This window comes from Felis catus, chromosome D2 (genome assembly GCF_018350175.1).
Source record: "Felis catus isolate Fca126 chromosome D2, F.catus_Fca126_mat1.0, whole genome shotgun sequence".
Lineage (NCBI taxonomy): Eukaryota > Metazoa > Chordata > Mammalia > Carnivora > Felidae > Felis > Felis catus.
In genome coordinates this window covers 43,905,598-43,929,117 of record NC_058378.1, presented here as the reverse complement: position 1 = coordinate 43,929,117, position 23,520 = coordinate 43,905,598, and the positions used below count along the sequence as shown (strand labels likewise).

At 48.2% G+C, this 23,520-nt stretch overlaps 1 protein-coding gene across 4 annotated transcripts in view; it reads left to right on the top strand.

Annotated features, from left to right (window-relative positions):
- GRID1 (glutamate ionotropic receptor delta type subunit 1) overlaps positions 1–23,307 on the top strand; it is a 698,930-nt gene extending 675,623 nt beyond the window's left edge. For all 4 annotated transcript variants that reach the window (XM_045040238.1, XM_023240627.2, XM_045040236.1 and 1 more), the window contains 3 exons: positions 4,617–4,783; positions 9,994–10,234; positions 20,257–23,307. In XM_045040238.1, the coding sequence (XP_044896173.1) occupies positions 4,617–4,783; positions 9,994–10,234; positions 20,257–20,685 (837 nt within the window). In that variant the 3' untranslated portion in view covers positions 20,686–23,307. The remainder of the gene's footprint in view (positions 1–4,616; positions 4,784–9,993; positions 10,235–20,256) is intronic.
- Positions 23,308–23,520: the final 213 nt, after the last annotated feature.

Sequence of the window (23,520 nt, the reverse complement as noted above, 5' to 3'; positions counted from 1 at the left end):
ATATCGTGCCAGCCCACATTCCTACCGACAGACTGTAAAATTGTCCTTTTCTCCACAGATGGTCTGGGGTTTCACTGTGCATCTTGTAATTTGGTGCAGGTGTCACTGTATCCAGGGTTCAGGCTGTGCATGGCAATGCATTGCCAGTTCATGAACATGACCATGGGAGCTAACACTTGGGACACCTGAGAGGGCCAAGCTCTGCTTTGGGTGAAAGTGGACTCTGGGAGAGGCACTAGGTGTGCCTCCAGGTGGCGAATGCACATGAGGATGCATCAAGTGTCCAAGGAGTCCCTGATATCCTAACAACCCCGTCTAAAGACAGTGTGGCCCATGACCTCCATTTCACAGGGGTTCAGCAGTTCCACAAGCCACCACGTTTCCAAAGCTGGAGAAAGACAGTCATTGCCATCTCAGTGTGTTCTGTCACCAGCAGCACTGCCCTGGGAAGTGCTCAGAGGGCAAGGACACCAGGACCAACTTCCCCAGCCCTTCCTTCATGGGTCCAAGCAGGGCAGAGGGGACAGCACAGCCTTCTTTGGAGCCAGAGTGCTAGCTTACCTTAACCTGGCTCTGCCTTTCATGATCTGGGTCTGTTTGGGACAACTCACTTTGTTTCTCCTTCGTCTGTCAAAGGGGATTGATGTTCTGCCCTTTAGAATTATACCAGGGATGGCAAAGGAATCAGGGCTCTGAAAGTCCCGGCACCCAGCAGGTGCTCTGCACCTTCCCTGTAGCTGGCACTGTAGACACCTGATTTCCTTCAGCACTTTCTTTCCAATAACATTTGTGTTCGCTGTTTGCAGTCCCAGCATTCTTGTTTGGGGGAACAATGTGGTTGCTTGCCCCTTTCCAAAAGCAGTTAGAATGGAATAGAAGAGCATAATGAAGTTCTTGCCTCGGAGGCTGTTGTTTCTGAAAGTTTGTGCTCCAAGTGAGTTCTGCGAAGGGCAGAATCAGCTGTGCAATGAAAGGCAATGCAATCTCATTTTATTATTGGTGTGGAGCAATGGAGAGGGAGTCCTCCAATATCCCAGCTCACTCGTGGCTTTGTTTATTGTGCCCAACCTTCCTCCAGCCATAGAGGCTGATCACATTCCCCCAAATGTTAGGGAGGATACTCTAAATGCTGGAGCCAGGCACCATCCTATCTCCATCCCTTTCCATTCGTTGTACTCCAGCGTACATGTGGACTGGGCAGAGTGGACTTCAGGGAAGGGCTTGGATCCTGTTTGCTAAGGTACTTACAGGGAGATATGTCAGGGGTGGCCTGCTACCTGCTGCTATCCTGACTTCCTGGGGATGGATGCTCAGATGCCTTTGACTTTGTCTAATATCAAAGCTGTTCTTTTCCTTCTATCCCTGAATCTTCACATCTTTTCATTTTTTATGTTTAAACCAATTGCCTTTTCTTTCCCTTTTAGGGAAAGGGGAGAATGAAACAAAGCAAAATGTTTAGATGCAGCCCAGGGAAATAAAGGCTGTATTTGGGTAATAGCCGGGAAATTGGAGAGCTCTGCCAGGCCTCTGTGTTGTGTTGATGGGCAAGGGCACACAGGGGAACAGAGATCAGACTTGGTGCCTGTATAGTGTGTGATAACATAGATTGTGTAACAAGATTAAAGAAAAACCTTTAACCAGCTTGTCCTAAGAATCACTAATACCACTCCGTTATGTAATAATCCTATCCATCTTTTGGCATATTACATTTCACATGTGTACAGAACAATAATAATACTGTATCTATCCTATTGTTTTATACTACTTTAATTTTGTGTATATATATGCTTATGCATATACGTATATTTCTGTGTACACACACACACACACACACATACACACACACACCAAGATTTGTGGATAAGCAGCACAGATTGTGGTTTTCCACAAATTGTGGTTTTCCACAAACCATGGAAAGCTGGTTTGGGCCCTATTAAGGAGAAGCATGTCTTCAAATTTGGGGCAGGTGTGTGTGTGGAGCTCATTCTTCATGGAGACAGGAACGTCTATATAAAGGGGACATAACCATGATGGGTAGTGTGTTTGGGCTTCTTATAGTTGGCATCTGAATATTCCTGAGAGCATGGCCAGGCCTAAGAAGACTTCTGTGTTACACAGGGTCTGTGACACACCAGGAAGATGGGGAGATATCTACAAGGTCCAGAAAATTTCCCTGGAGCCTAACAGACTTGGGAGGCACAGGGAGGGATCTGATGCTACATTTTACTCAGCATGGGGCTAAGAGGAGAACGTAGGAAGCTCTGGGATGCTGAGGAATTGGGGCAGAGATGTTGGGGATGGAGAGTATTTTCGTAAGGCTAGAGCCCAATGCATCTGGAGCCTCTGATGTGGTCCACAAACAAGATAGGGCACATCAGTCTCTCCAGGCCCCCCGTTCAGGCATTGTCAAGTATATTAGGGACTGGCCACATGCTCCTTGAAGCAGACATAAACATAATAGTAACTTTAGTGTCTGTTTAAAAATGGGAAGACTCGCCACTTCAAGAAAGAACTACTCTCCCCTCTTTTCTCAACAGCCTTCCTGGTTAAGGGATTTGCAGCTGAGACATTGTCAGCATCCTATCCATGTGTTTCCTGGCTTCTCAGCTTAGGCCAGCAAGACAATAAATGCATCCTTCTTGCAGCTGCGCTCACCTGTCACTGAGCCCAAACTGGAACCACAAACACTTGTGGCTTGAAGGAAGCTAAGTACCCCCATAGAATGGCTGCACCAGGTTTTTGTCAGTCGGTTTCCACTCAATCTGAGCCAGTCTATTTCCTTTTCCTTCTTGGAACATCACTTGAAAGGTGGAAACGAACCTGATCTTAATTCTTCCTTCAACATGACATGCCCTTTTGAAATCGTCCAAATAACAATGTCTGATTGTCATGTTGAATTGCGAGCATGGATGTGAAATGCTCCAAAGTGAGACCAAAGCCAAATATTAGGTCATAAGTCAACATTTTGCTGAGAAACTTGGATACTAAGAGGTTGAAAATTTATATCTTTTCAAGAGAAAACTTGTTTGCCAGCAGGAAAAAATTTCAAAGACTGTTATCTTCCCATGTGGAAGGAGAGAAATGAGTGTAATTTTGCAACCTGGGTCAAAGTCCTTTAGGGACTTCTGAAATTGGCTTGGCCATGGAATGCAGCTTTGATGTAATATTTGGATTGCTCCCGGAGGTACAAGTCCATGGGTGGCACAGGTGCATGTGTCATTTCTTACAAGGTCTTTGGGAAAAATTGTTGAATGGCTAGGAGCAGCCTCTTCATGCCGGGGGGCGCCATGCTCTGCTCACAAATCCTTTTGATGGAAAACTTCTGAAGAAAAAATGAGCCATTTTGGCCCACGGGCACTTTGGGTCCTAAAAGAAGTAAAATCTTGACTACCTTCATCTAAGTAACAATAGCACTCTTTGGAAAGTCTCAGTGGACATGAAGACTCACCTGAAGCAAGAGATCAGCACAATGCCCATGATGATGCCACAAAACTTGTAGCGTGCCAGCTTGATCTCTTGTCTGTGATCTTTCAGGCCTGCCACCAAGCCCAGACTGAGGTCTTACAGCACCCAGTGTGATTTGTGGTAAGAGGGAAGAAGTGGCAAAGAGACAACTGTGCGCTCACTCTAGAATAAAAACCAGGCACTTGGCTACATTAAGAACATTATGCTCTATTTTAAGCTGGCCAAGTGACAATGTCTAGTTTGCATCTCCTTCCAAAAAGCAGAGCAGCTCACATTTCCCCTGAGTGTCCAAGTTCCAGGCAAAGTCAGAGTTAAGGCTCAGGATATAACTGAAGGTCTGCTGTGGATGGGTGTGATGGGGTGGGACTTCAGCGTGGCCATGGGCAAATTCCTTATGAAATAATCTGCAATCACTGCATTGATATAGAAACCTCCTGTGTGTGTGTGGCTGTGCGTGTGTGTGTGCACTCTTGCTTGTGTGCCTGTGTGTCTGTGCATGTATGTATGTGTTTGCACATGTTTGTATGTGTGGGGACACTCTTGTGTGGGCAGTAGAAGGCACGTGGCAGAAACGCAACCTGGCACCATAATAATCAGGACCCTGACTTTATGGGTTCTTCCCTATGCATAGCAAGTTCAAGTTCATGACTTATATATAGATATTTTTTTATGACTTAGATATTAAGTCATAGCCACTCAGGGCACTAAATCTAGGGCCATCTTCCGCATTCACCCTAAGCAGGGCTCAGCCAGGTTCTAAGTAGAAATACTAACTGGGTACTATTACACTCCCCCTAAATCTCTGAACAGAAAATCTCAATTCCCTGGGTCAGACTTCCTGCACTTTTGAAGGTGAGCCTGCTAATCTGAGAAATAGGTCCCTGCCATTGTGAGCAGGTAGCTAGCCTTAGAGCTCACCTACCACTCACCTTTTCTACTTCTCTGTGTGACGTGTGCTTTCCTGGAGCATACTGGAGACAGCATCACAGCCTTTTGTGTCTAAACACAGCGAGTGGCAAGCCAGTGGCTTGCTGTGCTGGCTTGTGGGCAGGGGATCGCATTGGAGGGTCCTGCAAATTTCATCACTGAGCTACTCGGTGCTCAAAACTGATACAGGCCTACCTGACTCCATGGTGATTTTGGTCTTTCAGGCAAAGAAGGGGAACTACGCCTTTTTATGGGATGTGGCAGTGGTGGAGTACGCAGCCCTAACAGATGATGACTGCTCTGTGACTGTCATTGGCAACAGCGTCAGCAGCAAGGGCTACGGGATCGCCCTGCAGCACGGCAGCCCCTACAGGGACCTCTTCTCCCAGAGGTAGGCACCGTCAGCCAAGGGGGGCTTAGAGGATAAACTTCTCTTAGGAGGCAAGAGCCAACACAAGCTTGGTTCTTCCTCACGTGAACTCAGCCCTGATTGTACACTAGCACATGCTCCTCCATCCACCCCAACTAGTCCCATGCCAGCCGGGGACGAAGAAGAGGAAGTATATGGTCCTGTCTCATGAAGGTGCATAGTCTCGGTGGGAACTGTGATGCAGGCAGGCAATGCCAGCACAGGGAAGTAAGTGCAATGGAGAGGCTATTCTAGAAGTGGAGGAGGGCAGAGGAAAACAGCTGATCAGAACCGGGAGGCCAGGGAGGGCACCTAAGGCCTGAAGGGTGAGTAGGAGGTAGCCAGATAGGCCCAGTAATTTAAAATTAAGTAAATAATTAATTGGATCTAAGAAGGGCCCAATACTTATTATTATAAGTTTTAGGAAGTTCTAAAATTGGCTTTCAGTGGGAAAAGTCAGTGTGGGAAGAGTCAATGTGGTCTTGAAAAAAAGTGTGGTCAGAGAAGCAGATTGACTGCATATTCATGTGCACATGGGCTGAGGGGGCAGACGCTATCTGCTGGGGCAGGCAAGGGACCTGCCTCCTCCCCATCCTCCCCAGATCAGCCTCCTGGTAATTAATACTAGCAAATGGTAGGGGAGGGCGGGGGGAAGAGGGGAGGAGGGCTTTATAGGCCTGGGTATTCTAGCCTAAGCAAAGGCACATGGATACCCTCCACCAGAAGTGAAACCTTGTGTCTAGTTTGTGTTGGCCTATTAAGCTTCCCATGTAATTTGCTGGTGGGAGTCCATCCCTTCTTGAGCCTGGTCTACTCTAGACCCTTGGGCATGATCAAGTTTCCAAGTGCTCAATCTGGACACCTGGCCAGCTTCCTTGAGAAAAAAAGTCTGTCATCAACACCCTGCTTTTACTGCCAGAAAACTTATCTTAGTCTTTGACTAGGGGTCTTGGCCTTACCAGACAAGGTGAAAGTGAGGAGCATTGTTGAGCTCAGTGGCCTGCTCACTGGGGCTCCTGTTCCTAAGGACATCTGTGCCTTGGGCCCATCACCCACACATGTCTGTGAGGTGACATCCTGGTGAGTGAAGAGGGCAGGACTAAGGAGCTTAGAGAGGAATCCCAAAGGACAGGCTATCTTGGTCCACCAAAATCCAAAATAGCAGATGTGTCCAAATGAAAAAGCTGGCATGGTACCCAGGCTTAGGGGCAACACCAGTTGACTGGTAAACACAGGCATCCCAGCACTGAGGATAATCCATTTGGAGGGGCGAGAGTTATTAGAGGTCATTCATTTAACATCCTGAAGTTCAGAGAGGGTCACTCATCCAGTTCCTGGCAGAGTTGGGAGGAGAGTGCATATTAAGTCTCTGTGTTGCAGCCTCTCTTGGGCTGAAAGCATCCCCCCTCCCCTACCTGGGCAGATGGGTATCTACTTAGAAGGAACACTCTGACCTCAGGTCGTCAATGTACTACTGCCAGTGGTTCTTTGAGCGGCTCTCCGTTGTATGATGCCTACAGAACCATGAGCTGTCTCTAGTTGGGGCATGCCTGAGAGGAGGAAGGGGGCAGATGCACTATGGAAGCAATGCACTATGCCATTTACAGGAAAAAAAAGGCCTCATAGAAATCACAGATCCCGGTCTTATCTGGAACTGCTGTAACTTTCTTTCCCTTCATCCTGGAAACTAAGCTGTTTCCTTGAATATGGGTACACGCCCTTGCTTTGGCAGAGGACAGGTTCTATAGGCCGTGCCTTCTAAGTGTGTATGGCAGGGTTGAGTGCTGTAGCCTGTTTGTGGACCATGGCATGCAGGGCAGGCATTCAATAAATGTTTAACAACCTAATAGCCATTTATAGAGCACCTACTGTGTAGCAGGCTCCCCAACTATTGACCAGAGGAAAGCACCTGCAATTATATCTGTCTGGAAAATAGAACAACTGGCTTCAGGAAGTGGCTATTATCGCTCCGGCTTACTCATAAGCAGGAGTATAGATTATTATGGTGTGCATTAGTTTAGCTTTGTTCTAGGACTCATTTTGTGCCCGTGACTTGTTTTATCTTTCCTCTGTTGCTTACATGTTTAAATTTTCCTTTTGATTTGTTTGTTTTTACTTTATTCTATGTTTCCCTATAAATTGCCTTACATTCTTCCTGGAATAATATTGGGCATAAAAATGCATACAATTAAAAGGAGCAGGAAGAAGAGAAGCATCGGTAGAACTAAGCAGCCTGCTCGATGTTGCAGTCAGTGAGCGGAGGAGTAAAAATCACACCCTACAGCTATGCTCTGGCCAGAGTTTCGTGGTCCCGTAGACCAGAACCTAACTCTCAGAGAGCCCGCTGACTGCACTTAGCAGCCTGATTATCTGGAAAGAGCATGGCCTCCTGGGTCAGCACGCCCCAGCTCTGAAGAGTAATCTTGCCACTTTCTAATTGCAACCATGAACAAGTCATCTAGATGCCAAGCCTCAGGTCTTCAAGATGTAAAACTGATTCACTAAGAACTACTTTTCAGGCTGCTAGGAGGATTACAACAATGGGAAATGATCAGTCCCTACTATGTTCTCAATAAAAGGCAGTGCATGTCAGTACTGGACTGGATAGGGCTGCTGGTCAGCATGGCCATCAGACTGTGCAAATTTTACCAGCTTTTATGGAGCTCTTATTACTTGCCATATCTTGAGCTGAGTGGTGCCCATGTGTCCCTTTTCCATTTTGTCACAGTCATGCTGTGGTAGGAGTTGTTATGATCTCAGATTTTAGTAATAAGGGCACTGAAATTGAGAGGTTGCATACCATGGCTAGTGTGATGGCACGGTCTGTGTTTGCATGATGTCCATCAGAGCAGAATCTGTGCTAAATACAAAGCTCTGCTGTCTCTCCTCAGTGAGCCATTAGTCTACCCACGAGTCTTCTCAAAGCCCTGAGATCCTGCATATCCAGCCCTGGGGTTCCTATAACTGCCAGGAGGCCCAGCTTATTCAGACCTGCCAGCATAGACTTAAATAGTGGCCTTTCAGCATGAACCAGTGGCCAGCTTCCATAACATGTCCAGTGCCATACAGAGGTATGGGACACTGAAGCTGCCCAGGTGATCATGGGATGTGCCATGTGAGATATCTGTGATGCTCAATGGCATACCGAGCACAAGCCCAAGGCGCACAGGTGCACATGTCAATCATGCATTTATCTCAATGACCAAGTCCCTACAGGCACAGCGGCATATTAAGTCTTTTGTGCTGACTTGTGTCCTTGGCTCTTAACAGACATTATCTCATTATCTCACCATGGCCATTTTAGTTTAGATTAGTTTTCATGATTCAATTAATATATTCATACACATATTGATGCAGCCAACATCCATTGATGGCCCAAGTTGTGCCGCCACTCTGCTTGCTCAGGAGAAACCATGGAGAGTAACACACAGCCCATCCTGAAGGATCTACTCACCTAGTGGGGTCATGGATCTATCTTGCAAAGATGAGCCAGCCAAGGTTAAGCAGGAGCAAGTCACTTGTTCCGTGATACCCAGCTGAGATCTGGTGCCTCCATCCCCTGCTTCTTGTACTGAGCCAAGCTATTCACAGCCTATGAAAGGCCATGCTATGCTGGGTCCATGATGGTGAAAGGTCAGAGGACCCCCTCTGGGCTGTCACCTTCCCTCTCCAACAGCCACAGCCCATGCATGCATGCACAGCCCATAGACCTCAGCCTCAGCTTATGGTCACAGGTGGCCTGCAATGCAGGTCCAGGGCAGAGACTGCTCAACTGGACAGTTGGAAGTGAGCTTCTCCTGGCTGTACAGAACCACTTCTCCTGAACTGTGTACACCCAGAGAGCTGAGAATATGGGCTCAGAGAGGTCACGACAGGTGTTATCACCTGGATATATCACCACGCACCAGGCTGAAAGAGTCTCCCTCCCCAGATGGAAAAGCTTGGGTATGAGGAGGCTGGGGACTACCAGATACTACTAGCTCACTGTTCAGACCACTGGATTACAGAGGGAGTCCATAAAATGCCACAAGAAGGAAAACCACCATCCGAACACCTGCATGGGGACTACAGGAGCCCAGGGGTTTGCCCTACCTTGGTGATCAGGATGGAATCCAGACTCCCTCTCATACCCTCTCAGAACCGACATTCTCAGCTCTTCCTGCTTTAGCTTCTTCTCCCACCATCTTCCTCCTCACCCATCACTCTCCAGCCTCAGTGGGCATATTTTAGCATCTCAGACATGCTGAGCACTTAGCCCAGACAAGACTTTCAAGCATGGCTGTAGTTTTTCCTTCTTGTTGAATGCCATCCCTGCCAACCACAAAGTGAATTTGGCAAGATATTTCACCTCTCTGTGCCTCCATTTCCTTCTGTATAAAAATAGGAGAATGGAAGGAACCATCTCAAAGGGTTGACATGACAATTAAACACTATCTGTCAAGCACTTAGCATATATCCTGGCACATAGAATATGCCAGACAAGTGTGAGCTATTTGATGACTAACCTTCCTTCAGGTGGCAGCTTACCTGTCACTTCCTTGATGAGGTCCTCCCTGTAACCCCCCTGGTCTGGACACCCACCCAGTGCACCATTTCTTAGCACCTGTGCTTTCATGTCATGGTATTGATCACAGCTTCGGTGTCCACACTGATTGCTCTAATTGTTTCAAGGTCCATGTATGTGTCTCTGGACTGCACCCTCAGCAGTGTTGAACATCACACATAGCGCAAGGCAGATACTCCTCAAATCGAATGAATGAATGAGTGATTTGGGGAATCCTGGTGGGAGAAACTTACAATGGATTGAAGGTTTAAAGAAAGCATTTTTGTAAGTCCACAGTCCAAATATTGCCTCGTCCAGTTCTATATTTTCCTATTTTATCCCCAGAGCTTGCCCCCAGTCCCATGTGAAGGGTCCTTATGTGCTTGCTATTGAACTTTATCCATGGGCAGTGGTAGGAGGGGGCATCGAGACTTTTAAGGAGAAAGACAAACCTGATGTGTATTTTGGGAAGAGCACTCTGTCTCACAGTGGGAGAATGGATTGGGGAGGGAAAAATTGGGACAGAATAAGAGCCACCACGGTTCAGCGTGGTCTGTGGAAGGGCCCGCATGGTGGGGAAAGGGCCAAAGCCCCCATGACCACACTGATGAGGCCGGTGGCTGTGGCTCATGTGGATTGTATCTTGCAGGATCCTGGAGTTGCAGGACACTGGGGACCTGGACGTGCTCAAGCAAAAGTGGTGGCCTCACATGGGCCGCTGTGATCTCACCAGCCACGCCAGTGCCCAGGCCGACGGCAAATCCCTCAAGCTGCACAGCTTCGCTGGGGTCTTCTGCATCCTGGCCATCGGCCTCCTCCTGGCCTGCCTGGTGGCCGCCCTGGAGTTGTGGTGGAACAGCAACCGGTGCCACCAGGAGACCCCCAAAGAGGTCCGTGCCCTGAGTCCTGCTTCTCCTTTCTGCATCCTAGAGGCAGGAGAGTCATACTGGGCCACTCGGCGGGCGGTTTTCTTCCAGTTAGTATTTACCGAAGTCACTTGTCTAGAGGCGGCAGTGTTTTATTTGGGGGGGATGGTGTCATTGTTTTACTTTGATTTTAAAGCAAGAGAACAAATGTAGGGGGTGTTTTTATGCTTGAACAAAGTGCCAAGGCACCAGCCATGGCCACTAAAGTCCTGTATTTATCTATAGAGCGGGTACAGCATGAGCAGCGCCAGAGAGCCCTTCCCCACCCTGCCCCGCCCATGTGCCTCCACCCTGACCTGGAGAGACCAACTGTAGGGTAAGAGAGGAGATCTCATTCCTTCTTGGTTCTCTTTGCCTTCACATCAAGGGCCACAGGGCTCTGCTCTTCCAGCATGCAAGTAGGGCCTGGCCCCCGCTTCCCCTCCCATCACCCCTTCTCCCCTTCCCTTCCCCCTCCGTATAGGGCCCAGCCTTGCCCATGTTCCTCCAGGAACACCCAGCACAGGGAACTTTGTGGCTCTGTCCAGACTTCAAGTTCTGGCACAAAATCCCTCCTTATGTGTGCCAACCACAAGCTGATTCTTTCCACAACACTTCCTTCTGTTGGGGTTTTGTTCTTCTTTGAGTCCATTTTTTTATATGAAGCCTCCACCAAGGGACCCTGGAGCCAGTTCCCCTAAGGGAGGGTGGCAAGGAGTGCCATTTGGGGATGATCTGTGCCAGCGGAAACCTACACACAGGCAGGGAGACATAAGCTGAGCCACTGGATTGCAGGGCTGCCCCTCTGTGCTGCCTATACCTCAGCTTCTTCTGAATTCTAATCAACAGATTATGTTGCTACAAACAGGTGTAAATTTCAAACAAGATGCAGCAAAGTAACCAGCGCCAAATCCAGAAAGGCAGTGTCGCCATGGCCACCATCTCTGCAGCGTGGAGAGACTGGTTGGCCATACCCCATATCAGTCTGTAATGGAGCGCCTGGCAAGGTGGGGGTGAGGACAGACTTTCCATTCATACCAGGCAGCAAGCTCTCTGTCATCACACTTAGTTTTTGCTGGAAGGATCTTGCCATTTGATTCAGCATGTTGGAAATGTTCTGGGGACATCCATCTTCCTCATCTGCCTTCTGTGTGCTTCCCTGCAAGGAAGTGCAAAGTGGAAAAGGCCTGGGTCTCCCATGGCCTCAGTGCTTCTCTGGTCACCCCTGGGCCACAGGTGAGAAGGAAGGAGGAGACTTAAGGGAAAGCCACGGAAAGGAACAGTTAATGGTTCTGCTTGAACTTCTTTTGCTCCTGGAAACTTTTTTGTGAAGAAGTTATTGGGAGGGACTGTGAATTACTCCGATGAGTAGTTTTTAGGAAAGTCTGCATATATGTCCCCTTACCAGCTTCAAGTCTATATGTACAGAAGGCTCAGCATGTACCCAGGGTAGGGTGGTCCTGGAGCCATCCCCAGGGGGACAAGGGAAGACAAGATCCCATTGCATTCACTCTCCATATTGTTTGGTTTGGGTTTGTTTTTTTTCCAGACCCAATCAGCCACAGCCTGACTTCTCAGTGCACATGCCCTTGGGTCAGGGGAGCAGGAGAGGCTCTCTGGGTGGGTGAGCTTCTCCCTGTCATGGAAGTGCCGACCTGGGATGGCATGGGCAGAGTGGGTGCCCAGGAGAAACAGGCTCTGCCCTCCAGAATGTCCCGTATGAACTAGGTGCAGAGAGAGGCCATTCTTCCTTTGGACAGGACATTCTCATCTGCTTCTGGTCATCATGTCCCTTCACATCCCCTAGTTTAGTGTTTAGTGACAAGCCTAGCCTGGGCAGCCAAAGTGAATGATTACTGTGTGTGTGTGTGTGTGTGTGTGTGTGTGTGTGTGTGTGTGTGAGAGAGAGAGAGAGAGAGAGAGAGAAAGAGAGAGAGAGAGAGAGAGAAGGGAGAGGGGAGAGAGAGAGAAGGAGAGGTGAGGGGATTGATTTTTGGAGAGATATAGAAGGCAGATGTGAAAGAGAGAAAAGACCAGGAGACCAAGAAATGACCCAGCTGTGAGGAACAGCTCTCTTCTTGTCAGCAAAGCATTCTGTCTTCTCCTCTGGCTTCTGCATAAGCCCAGGATCTGAGGCGTAAGAGAGAATGAAATACATTGGTCCTGCCTAGAAAATGTGGAAGTTTCTGCACCTGCCCCCAACTTGCTTCCAGATAGGAATGAGGACCAGTGAAAAGACAGGTTGCAAAAGCATGGTAGCTGCCTTTCCTCCAGCCCCTTCTGGTGTTGCTAAGGGTTGCATGATAGAAGAGGGAAATAAATATTCCCCATCTTTTTTCTGTTTTTATGAGTTTCTGATTTTCAAATGAAATTTCTCCCTCTCTCTTCTTCCTTTCATAAATATATGCCTGTGGGGGAACAGTCCATGTCCCCAGGGGGCTTACCTCCGCAGGAGCAGATGTGGCAGAGAGGTTGACCAAAGCAGCCTCCATTGATCAAGGCTATTCTCAAGTGAGCAGAGGGTACCATGGATGTACTGAGGGGCACCCAGCCCAGCCTGGGGTCATAGGGGGGGCAGGGGTATCAGTTAGTGAAGAGTTCCTCCCAGTTAGTGAAGTGTTGAAGGGTTGGTACAGATCCTAGAGCTGGAGGTGAGATTGGAAGTTGCCTTTCGTGCAGGGTGAACAACACAGAGGTAAACAGTCATCACACCTCCTGGAGCTGTGGGGGCTGGAGTGTCGCCATCAGCAAGGGGATGTGAGTGGAGGACGCTGGACCAGGGAGCAGGGACTTGCTCTAAGGGACTTGGATGTCAGGCCAAGTGGTTGAGCCCTCATCATGGAGGGAATAAGAACCAGGAGGGGGTTGAAACAACAGGATATTAGAAGCATATCTTTCAAACCTTCCACAAATATTAACGGTATTTAATCCAGAACCACTTTGTGTTGCTGGTTGGCTGTGTTTTATGGAGCAGCATTCTCAATTAGGTGAGAGTGTCTGCTTTACCTTAGAATGCTTCATTTTGGGGCACTGGCTGTATTTCTTAAGAGCCAGAAACCTGTCTTTGGGTGTAGTTCTAGTTGTGTTTAATGGCTTGTGCTGAGATGTCTTCAGACTTTAGACACCTACTTGAGGAAGAGTAGTAATGTGCGTTCAACCCCTTAATATTCATGTGGATTTGAGCTCATATTTTTTCTAAGGAATCAGACTATTATGTAGTTACCCAGTGCAGGTGAGTGCAGCAGACTCTGTGGTTGCAGTAAAGAGCCACCCTCTAGATTTATGGGGGAAGTGGAGCCATTGCTCTAAGAATAAAATATTCATGAAATAAAGATGAGAACCGCACAAATGGGAGATGACATGAAGAGTGAGGGATGAATCATCCGTCACTGGGCTGGGAGCTTGGAATGTTTGTGCTTCCTGCCTTGCCTGCCCTCCCCACCCCGTCCCTGCTTCCGTCGCAGACAGGAGCTGACAGAGGCCAGGGTGGCCGGGCAGCAGCGACAGAGTAGCAGCCGGCGGGCCAGCTGCTGTCTGTGTGGCCGGGAAGCACACGCCTGCTCTCCGTGGAGGATTTGTGGCAGGGGACACCCCCTTTGGCTCTGCACCCTTCTCTGCCTTCACTCCTCTGATGCTTCTTCCAACTCCATGTAGAGATTTTTCTCTCCTGTACCTTTCCCCTCTTCCTTTATGCCAGCCTCACGGGGTTGCTCTGAGGTTCAATGAGGGAAGGCGTGGAAAGTGCCATAAGCGGCACCTGCCCATGGGACATGCTTGGCGAATGGCGGCCAAGGCCCTATTCCCTCCCAAGGACCTTGTGATGGGCAGTAAGGGGTGTGGGGAGGACAATTCACATCTTAGAGCACCTTCTCTGTGCCAGAAAGATTACATGTTATCTTCTTAACTCTCCTGATTGCCTTCAAGAGCATTGGAGGAAGACATCTTTGGCCCTGGAGAAATGAACGGCAGAATGGGCAGGGACAGAACTGGGATATGATTGCTGTGTCTGCCACTGGGCCTTCCATGGGGTGTGTGCAGGAGCAGGGGTTCCTGCCTGACATTTGCCAGAGGATTTGGGGAATTAAAAGTGTAGCTTGGGCTTTTTTCCTTGAGCCAGGATGCCGGCTCCTAGCGAGGCATTGACATCCTCTGCACCCCAGTTTGTCTCTTGGGCCACAAACTGAGTCTGGCCCAGTGGCTACACTCCTGATATCACACCTCTTAGCATGAGGGTAAGGATAGCAAGTGTGCATTTAAGCCCTTATCCCAAGACCTATTAGCAAGAAGAGAGTGAATGCTTATCTTACACCAATGTGTATCTCAAAAGCAGCTCAGACATCACTCCCCTCTGTAAAATCTCCCCTGCTCACCTCTGTGGGCTGCTTCCCTGGGTGTATGCACTCATGCTGGCTGATTCCAAATTGCTGCTAATGGTTTACTTGCCTATCCCTGCTTGGAGTCTGTTGGCACTTCTCCACCTCCGCATTGCCATCACTTTGCCCAGTGTCTGGAACAGTGGAGCCTCTCGTTAAGAGGTGATGAATATAGCCGAAGTATTGAGCACCTTCTACATGCCAGGGACCAAGATGGATGCTTTACCAAGAACATTAGCTCATCTGGTAGTAGGAGCTCAAAAGTGTTTATCGAATGAATGAACCAGTCTGGGCTCCTATAAAGAAAACGTTATTAATGTTAAATTGTTGTGTAATCATTTCAGCTGGATCAATGACTTTCAGTTCTGGCTGCACATCAGAGGTGATTAATCCTGGAGGTTTTTAGAAATACAGATGCTTGGGCTCCATTCCCCAAAGGGTCCTATTAGGTAGATCTGAACAACTGTAGTTTCTAAGAGTTCCACATGTGCTTCTGACATCCTGTCAAGGATGAAAACCACTGGTCTACACAATCCTCTCAAGGGGAAATTGGGAACACACAGCTTGGCATAGTTGGAAAGAGCCCAGGTTTTGGAGGCAGGTAGATATGGACTCTGATCCTGATGCTCCACTTAGCATGAAGTAGTGTGACTTTGAGCGAATCTCTTCACCCTTAGCCTCAGTTCACCCCATGTACACCTGCTGCTACCACGTATGATGGGAGATGTCCATCAGCTCTCTCTTCTTTTTGCCCTCCCCTATGGAATCTGTGACAGAATCCATCAGAACTCTTTCCCAATGATGCTCTGAAAACTGTCCATCATCTCTTGAGACCACTTCATTAGCTGCTCAATTTCTTTGCTCTTACCTAGCCACTACTTTCAGACCTCCAGACCAGTCCTTTAGGGCTGGGCAAGTCTTTAGAGCAACACTTAAGAAGTTCGTATTGATGGCGTTTTCCCCAGCCATTGGGTCTCATTTACAACCCGGTTGGTGTCAGTGGTAATGGGAGAACACATCTACAACCATCCCAGTCAGGTGTGAAGTCCCCTGTCCCATTTTGTTCCTGCTCAACTTAAAGCAAAAGCCATTGGACACCAAACAAAGCCTGTTCTAACGAGTCCCATGTGTAACTGGCTGTTACATAGATGATAGTTTAGTTAATTACCATTTTCCAGTACACTGAATTATTTCCACGTTGGTGAACAGTGGCTTAATTACAGAACTTTATCTCTCTGCAAGACAATGCCTGGGAGAGGGTCCCCAGTAACCTCTTTTGGTGCATCTGTCATCATGTTTAATATGAGGTGAGAAACACAGAGCTGGAATTCAGCCGGATTTGTGGATAAATGCAGTCCGTGGATTTTATGTCATATTCAGGGATGTTTGACTAGGTCAGTTACCTACAGTAAATTAATGAAGACAGCAGCAAGTTTCCGTACGGTTGAACACCAAAAACTTGGGATAATGAGGATGTAAACTGATGTAGTTCACATAAAAAAGTCCATTATTTGAATTTGCATAACATAATAGAATGTCCCATTTTGTCTAAAATATAGATAATTATTCAAATCACTCCTGCCTCTTTTCTTGAGCAGGTGGATTATTTCTGCCTCCTCGTTCCTTGGCCGGGGACTACTGGAAATGACTTAGTGTGTGCTAAATCTGTGGCCCCAGGTGATCCAAGACGATTCTTCCAGGCTTTACCGTACAAGGTGGTTTTCTCCAGTTTTCTGCACTTCAGATCTGACCTCTAGACGGTGGAAGAAGCAGGCAACTTAGAAATAGATTGGAAGCTCAAACAGACTACCTGTGTTGGGGGGTGGGGAGGCATTTCTCATGAGTTTTTCTCATTTTCTGTCCAGTTAAACAATCAAATATGGGCAGGTCACGATGCCACCTTGTTCTTCTGGGATTTGTTTTGTGTTGGAGCTAGCTACCAGCAGTAACAGAATTTGAATAGAATGAGGTCTCACTGGTGCAGAGAGGATTAATTACTTCACTGCCATTTGGGGTGGGAAGGTCTCCCAGGAAAGTCTGTTCAGTTGGTGTGGACGTTTTCTCTGTGTCCTGACGTGGAAAGGTTATAGGCTAATGACTAACCTCAATTGGAAGCTGACACTCACTGCACAGCTTTACAGTCCTTGGAACTGCTTCATTTGTCCTTAACTCGAGGCAAGAAGAAACATATATGGATTTAGGAAACTATATTCAAGCTCTTTCCTCCAAAAGTACTGATTATCAGGTAATTGGGCTGTAGCCACACCTATGCTCTGGGCTCATTTTTATTCTAGATGCTTTGGTAGTATCAGATCAAGTCCTCACAGCTGTGATTATTATGCTAGATTGGTGCCTAGTCTCAACCACTTTTATAATTCCATCCCCTGAACCTCTTCTGCCTTATACTTCCTGGGTGAAGGATTTCATCTCAGAGACCTCCTTTGTTCACATTTTTCTTCAGAGTATTTTGGGTTGTTGGTCTTCCCCCAAAGCTCTCCTTCTGTTTTGTGGCCCTGACATTCAACAGAGAGGGCTCCTTTCACTTTGTCCCCACTCTCAACTCTCTGCCTTCCTGTGGTCTTCTTGGACAGGAAGTTCTCTTTTCTCTATCTCTAGACCCCTGCAAAATGGGGAGCATCTCCTGAACACTTTCTGAGAAAAAGGGTCATACCCTTTCTTTTAACGGCCAGAGTGAACAGGACTGGGACCAAGATACTTGCCTTCCCCTCCAAATTAGTCCACTTTTAAATGTGACTTCTTTGTGTCCCCAAAAGGATTATTAGAGCCCTGGAAAGAAAATCTAAAGGAGGAAATGGTGAGATCATGCAACTAACCCGTTCTTCCAATGATCCCAGGTCCATTGGTCATCGGTTTTTCTTCAGTGGAAACTGAAGACTTTGCCAGCAGGGACAGCTGGCTATCAAGCCTTCTCCAAGCTTTGCTGTCTGCAAAGAGAAAGGAAGGTTCTATTATGAGACCCTAAAAGTTTCTGAAATTCTCTCTCAACTAATCCAGCTACCAGGATCTCTGATACTTGTCTTCTGCCCTTCCCATATTTTGAAATGAAAACAGCCTATAGATGCAGATATTTACCAACACAGCTGTGGCACTGAGTTTGGCCGGTGGAGATGACAGATTTATCTGTCCCAGAGTTTATCAGCGGCACACAGCAACCATGAGAAGGCTGGAGAAGCAGGATGGGTGGTGGGCAGGAGTCAGACTTGTCCAGAGAACCTGGGGGGGGGGGGCAAGATCTAGGAGGACTGTCATGGAGCAGAAAGTTTGTTGAAGTACTATTGCATTATTGGATGGACAGTCAACTCTTTTCTGTCTCTTTATCTCTTTGTTCAGGATTCAGTTCATTCCTATTGTCCTTGTTTGCATAGTGGTCCTTCGTCTTAGCTACAGGTGGGCAGGGAACCTTCCAAACTGTTATCCAGTGAGAAGTAATTCCCTCAAAGCAAACAGACCATGGTCTTAGGAAGGGATAATTGATGCTTGGTGGTCTTAAAACAGCCAGAGACTACTACAGCAGTTTAAAAAACTATTTAAAATCGTTTCATGTGCAAGACTAACAACAAAGCAGATAAAACAGAAAGAAAAAGGCAAAGTTGTACAGAGCTGGGTCAGCATGTTGTAAGGTAATTAAGAGAACTTGAATTCGGTGTCTTGTAGTTTTTTACAGCCTTAAAAGAGTCAGTGAAAGACATTGCATGCATTACATTTAGTCAGGTTAAGTCAAGGCCTGGTAGTCTCCAGCCCCTTTCCCTGATTTTACCCAGGACACTCGCCACCCAGTGGTGTCCTCAACTTGGAGCTGGCTTCCCGGCACCAGTGAGCTGAGCTCAGCTGTGTGGGGCTTTGGATCCCTGGAATGTCGGCTCTGCCCATGGAGCTATGCCAGTGAATTCTGATGTTGTTCCATCTATGATATGGAGCCATGCCCCATAGTACCTTCCATCCTCAAATCAGTTGGCTTTCTTATTCTCAGGTCTCCTCTTGGCCTGGGATGAGTTTCTTATTTTCTTGTGGGGGTTGTCAGTTTTCTTTGTCTCTGAAAGGTTCTGGAAAAGGCAGAAGCCAATGTCTGACTACCAGTCTTGAGCTCAGCAGAGGTGTGGAGAGAGCAGTGGCTCTGCCTTCTCCACACCAGGGGCCACTGAGAACAAGGAGTAAACTGCAGAGGCAACTTCCTTGCCTGAGGAAGGCTGGGTTGAGACTTCATGGGGGTTAGCAACCCATGGGAGAGGGGCATTCACACCAGCTACTCAGGGTGGCCTCTTCCTGGGGAAGATCCTCTCCCACCAACCTCCTAGGAGCTCAGAACAGCCACTGGAATTGCCCCCTAGATTTGTGTGGTTCCTTCTTTTATCTTTTGAAAGCCCGTTGAGGGCCTTTACATCTGTGGTATTTCTAACTGCCCTATAAGATGGGCCTGGGTCAGGCTCCTCTCTCTACTCTATGGATGTCACCATTAGACAGCCTGTGGTGTTCTATCTCAGAGCAGAGCTTTGACATGGTATTTCTCTAGGAGTTTGACATCAGGGAAGCATGGGTGGTAGGCATGACCTTGCCTGTCACATTGGCACTCATGCTGCCTAAAAATAGGAGTGGAACTTTGAACCTCATTGGGGAGCTGGCATGGGTCCTTTGTGGACACCTGGTCTTATGCCCCACCTCAGTGGGGGGAACTGAGCAAATAGAGTACCTCATCTTTGTCTTTTAGGAGCTTTCAAGCAGTTTGGCCCCCTTGATTTATTTTGATATTGTAGACAAAACATCAAGTTATTTAAAGTGAATTTTATTCTTTTTCTTAAGCTCACAAGTAAACAAAACCATTTCCTTGCCACCATTTACATTATGGAGAAAGAGTCGAGTGTCAGGGTCACCCTCTTGGCTGTCTCTACATTCTTGATACCGGGAAAGTCATCTAAGCCCTGCAAAGACCCATTCTTTACCATCTCCACCATCTTCCTCATCCAGGAACCAGCCCCATGGGCCTTGGAGACAAGAACATGCCTGCTTTCTGGCATCTCTGGAGATGGAGAGAACAAGGGTTTTAGGGTGAGCCAGGCCCCCACTTCCTGCTTCAGCGTTCCCTTGCTGCCTCTGCCATTCACAAGGGTGGTGATTCCAGGGAGGTCACTGACCTTCCTGAACCCAAGCCTCCTTTTGTGTCTGATGGGGATGATCACATCAGGCCCTTTGAGCATTATGAACTCTGTGGTAAATACACAGGACACCCTGGGGGCTCAAGGACCAGTTCCTTTTATTCCCACGGGAAGTCCCTTCTCCTCCTTCTGTCTCTGCCAGTTCTTCAAGGCATCTTCTCGCAGGGGTTGCCTCTGAGTGTGACCGTGGTTCTAGGCCAAGTGAGGAGGGAAGGTACATGTTGCCAAGGCCTGCTTTCTGGGTCTTTGCTACCTTGGGGCAGTGTCCTAGGCCACCAGTTCCCAGATAACTGAAGTTCACCCAGATGTAGGTGAGGGGGTATGGGAGGAATGGGGGGGCAGTGCTCACCTAGTGTCCACCAGGCTTAACATGCCTAGGGTCTCCAGGCCTCCCAGAGTTTGTAGAAAGCCAGCCTTGGCTCATGTGAGGGCTTGGCCTGACCTTCCTGTGCTTTCCCTCCAGGACAAAGAAGTGAATTTGGAGCAGGTTCACCGGCGCATGAACAGTCTAATGGATGAAGACATTGCTCACAAGCAGATTTCCCCAGCGTCCATTGAGCTTTCGGCCCTGGAGATGGGGGGCCTGGCTCCCAGCCAAGCCTTGGAGCCGACGCGAGAGTACCAGAACACACAGCTCTCGGTCAGCACTTTTCTGCCAGAGCAAAGCAGCCACGGCCCCAGCCGGACACTCTCGTCAGGGCCTAGCAGCAATCTGCCGCTGCCCCTCAGCAGCTCGGCCACCATGCCCTCCATGCAGTGCAAACACAGGTCGCCCAATGGGGGGCTATTCCGCCAGAGCCCGGTGAAGACCCCCATCCCCATGTCCTTCCAGCCTGTGCCGGGAGGCGTCCTTCCAGAGGCCTTGGACACCTCCCATGGCACCTCCATCTGACCGCGCCGCCTGCCCTCCCGCCCGCCCATCCACCCACCCGACCAGCAGAGCTTTTTAATACAAGGAAACAACAACACAAACCACACACACGTGCACACACACACACACACACACACACACACAAAGACTCTTTCATTTTTCTTGTACATATGTGTAAATAATGACAGAATGGAGTGGGGTAAAAGTGTATTTTGAATATTCCCAATTTTCGAAGTCAGTAAAAAAAAAACACAAAAACTGTATGAATGACTTTGTAAATTTTGTTCTATATGAATAAAAAGGCAAATTACTTGTGATCATTCTGAAGTGCCAAAGAAGCCCCCTGTTCCTGGGCCTTTCTGAAGGCAGGAGGGGTGATCAGATAAGGAGCCCCTTCCTGCCGGGGGAGAGGGGAAGATAAGCAGCCAGTCCCTTTAGAGGAGCCCCCAAATGCTGCTTGTTGCCATGTCCCATGGTTTCCTGCCAAGTTCCTCTGCTCCTGGCCCTTGGTTCCTCTTTAACCCTCTCGGGTAGATAAACAGTGAGCCAGCATTGGTCTGACCCCAGGCCACGGGGCTATACGGTGATCAGCTGTTCCTGTCAGCCTGGGACTTAGGAGACTTCCGGGACCTGGGGAGTCCTCTTGTTCACCCACTGCATGACACAGTGTGCAGTGGGCCCAAGAGAAGCACCCACAATGAGGAGACCATCTCTGAGGGCTTTGATGCTGACATGCTCTAGGGTCATACTCTTGGCCTTGTGTTTTTTTGCTTTCTTTTCCTAATTAGAAGAATCAACAAGTGATAGAATGTGGGAGAAGGCAGGTAGGCTCCATCATTGCCTTGGGAGGCTTGGCAGTGGTGGGCTTGTCCTTGTCCATGGGGATAGAGAAATGCTAGCTGTAGTGTGTGGACCAGGTGAGGTGGTGAGACCAGGCAGAGGGAGAATAACCCCTGGGATTTGTGACCTGTGGTTTCGGGTCAAAGGGTTATGGTGGAGGAGTGGAGGGAGGTGCCCTAGGTGAGCAGACCAGTACTCTAGACGGTGGGCAGTGCTGGGAATAGTTTGTTCAGATAGGAAGGAGCCTTGGCTCCTAGAGAAGGAGCAGCAGAACTTGGTGTGATGTAAACACAAGCAACTCTTCATCACCCAGGGAACTAACTCCAGAATTAAAAGGATGTCTCCAGGTCCGAAACCCTGCAGGCAGTCTGCCAAATGGGGCCAGAATACAGTGTGAGGCCTTACTCCCTGCTTTGCCCCCTTCTCCAGACAAGAAGCCTTCAAGCGGTGATCCAGCCAATAGGCAGGGGCCCCTCTCACTGAGATTCCCAGGATTATCCCCAAGCTAAGGAACCTACTGGTAGCTCGTTCCTTAAGGCTAAGACAGCTAGATAGCCACGCCTCCCTCCCTTGTCTTTCTTGGGACAATTAAACCTTAGAACCAGACAAAGAACCAGTAGGAGCAGAGCAGTTTGAGTAATCTGAGCTGACGACAATGGTGATTCTGCTCTCCTAACCTGCCAGGATGGTGCACACAGCCCACATTGGGCACCAGGAGGGCTGGGTTCCCCTCCCCATCCCTGGCTGGGCAGTCATCAGGGAGCTGAGAGCCCATCTGTGGTCATGGAACAATACAAAGACTATTGACTGCATCTCCTATAGCCTTGTAGAGTTGCTCCAGAGGTGTATTTATGAGGGTGATAACTAGCCCCGGATTGATTTCTTTCCTGAAGTCCTGACTGACATGATTGAGCAGAAAGGAACGGCTGCATCACATAGTCAGCTAAAAGCACCCTGGAGAGGAGAGTGTTTATAATTATGTTATTTATCTCTGGATGCTGAGAATGGCCTGATGTTAGCGCTACCCAGGCAATCCATTGACATTTCTCCAATCAGAGCGTGGAGAACCAGGAGCTGGGTGCATGCGCATAGTGAAGCCTAGGTGGGCGACAGTTACCCTGAGGAAGAGCAGGCTTCATTTTCTTTCCATCAGCACTTTGGGGGGCCCTGCCCTGGATGGTCAGTTTTTCATATATATCTATTTTTTTAATCAAATTCTGGTCTCACTGCCTTATCTCACTCCCAAGTCTGTTTTTTCCTGAGATGATCTGTCTTCTGGGGTACACCATGGATGTCTTCTTGGACAGCTTTGCTTAGAGTGGGTGTAAGGGAGAAGAGAGAGATGGCAGGTGTGTGTGTGTGTGTGTGTGCGTGTGTGTGGGTGTGGGTGTGGGTGCGTGCATGTGTGTGTGTGTGTGTGTGTGTGTGTGAGAGAGAGAGAGAGAGAGAGAGAGAGTATACCTTTGAGGAAAAGGCATCCTGATCATTAAAAAAAAAAAACCCTTAACACCTCATGGTGTTATTTATTCTTCACCATGTTTATGTTATTTTTTAAATTTCCTACCCTTGGCATGAGGGGAAATGATTGATATTCAAGTAAGTTCTCAAAAAAAAAAAAATCCCAACTCAGATTTCTGTGTCAGCTCAGAATGTATCTTTTTTTCATGCTTTGCTCTTTGGATTTATAACTCTGTTTAGACTATTCCATACATTTTAGGTATATTTTGTGCCTTCAGACACTGCAAATAATAATCAGCATTTGGATTAAAGTTGTTTAATAATAAAACTTGACTTTGCTCCCTACCCTCTTCTTCTCTTCAGTGAAGAAATGCTATCTGCTTGTTCCCAGGGAATGCTGTGGTCATGAGCTGAGTTCTGTCCTATTGGCACGGGCAGTGGTGAGAGAGACTTCTCTGACCAAATGGGTCTCAGACATGCCTGGGGGTGGAGGCACACCCTCCTTACCCGGTATATGTCCAGAGTCCCCCCATATCAACCAGGGGGCAACGTGAGGGA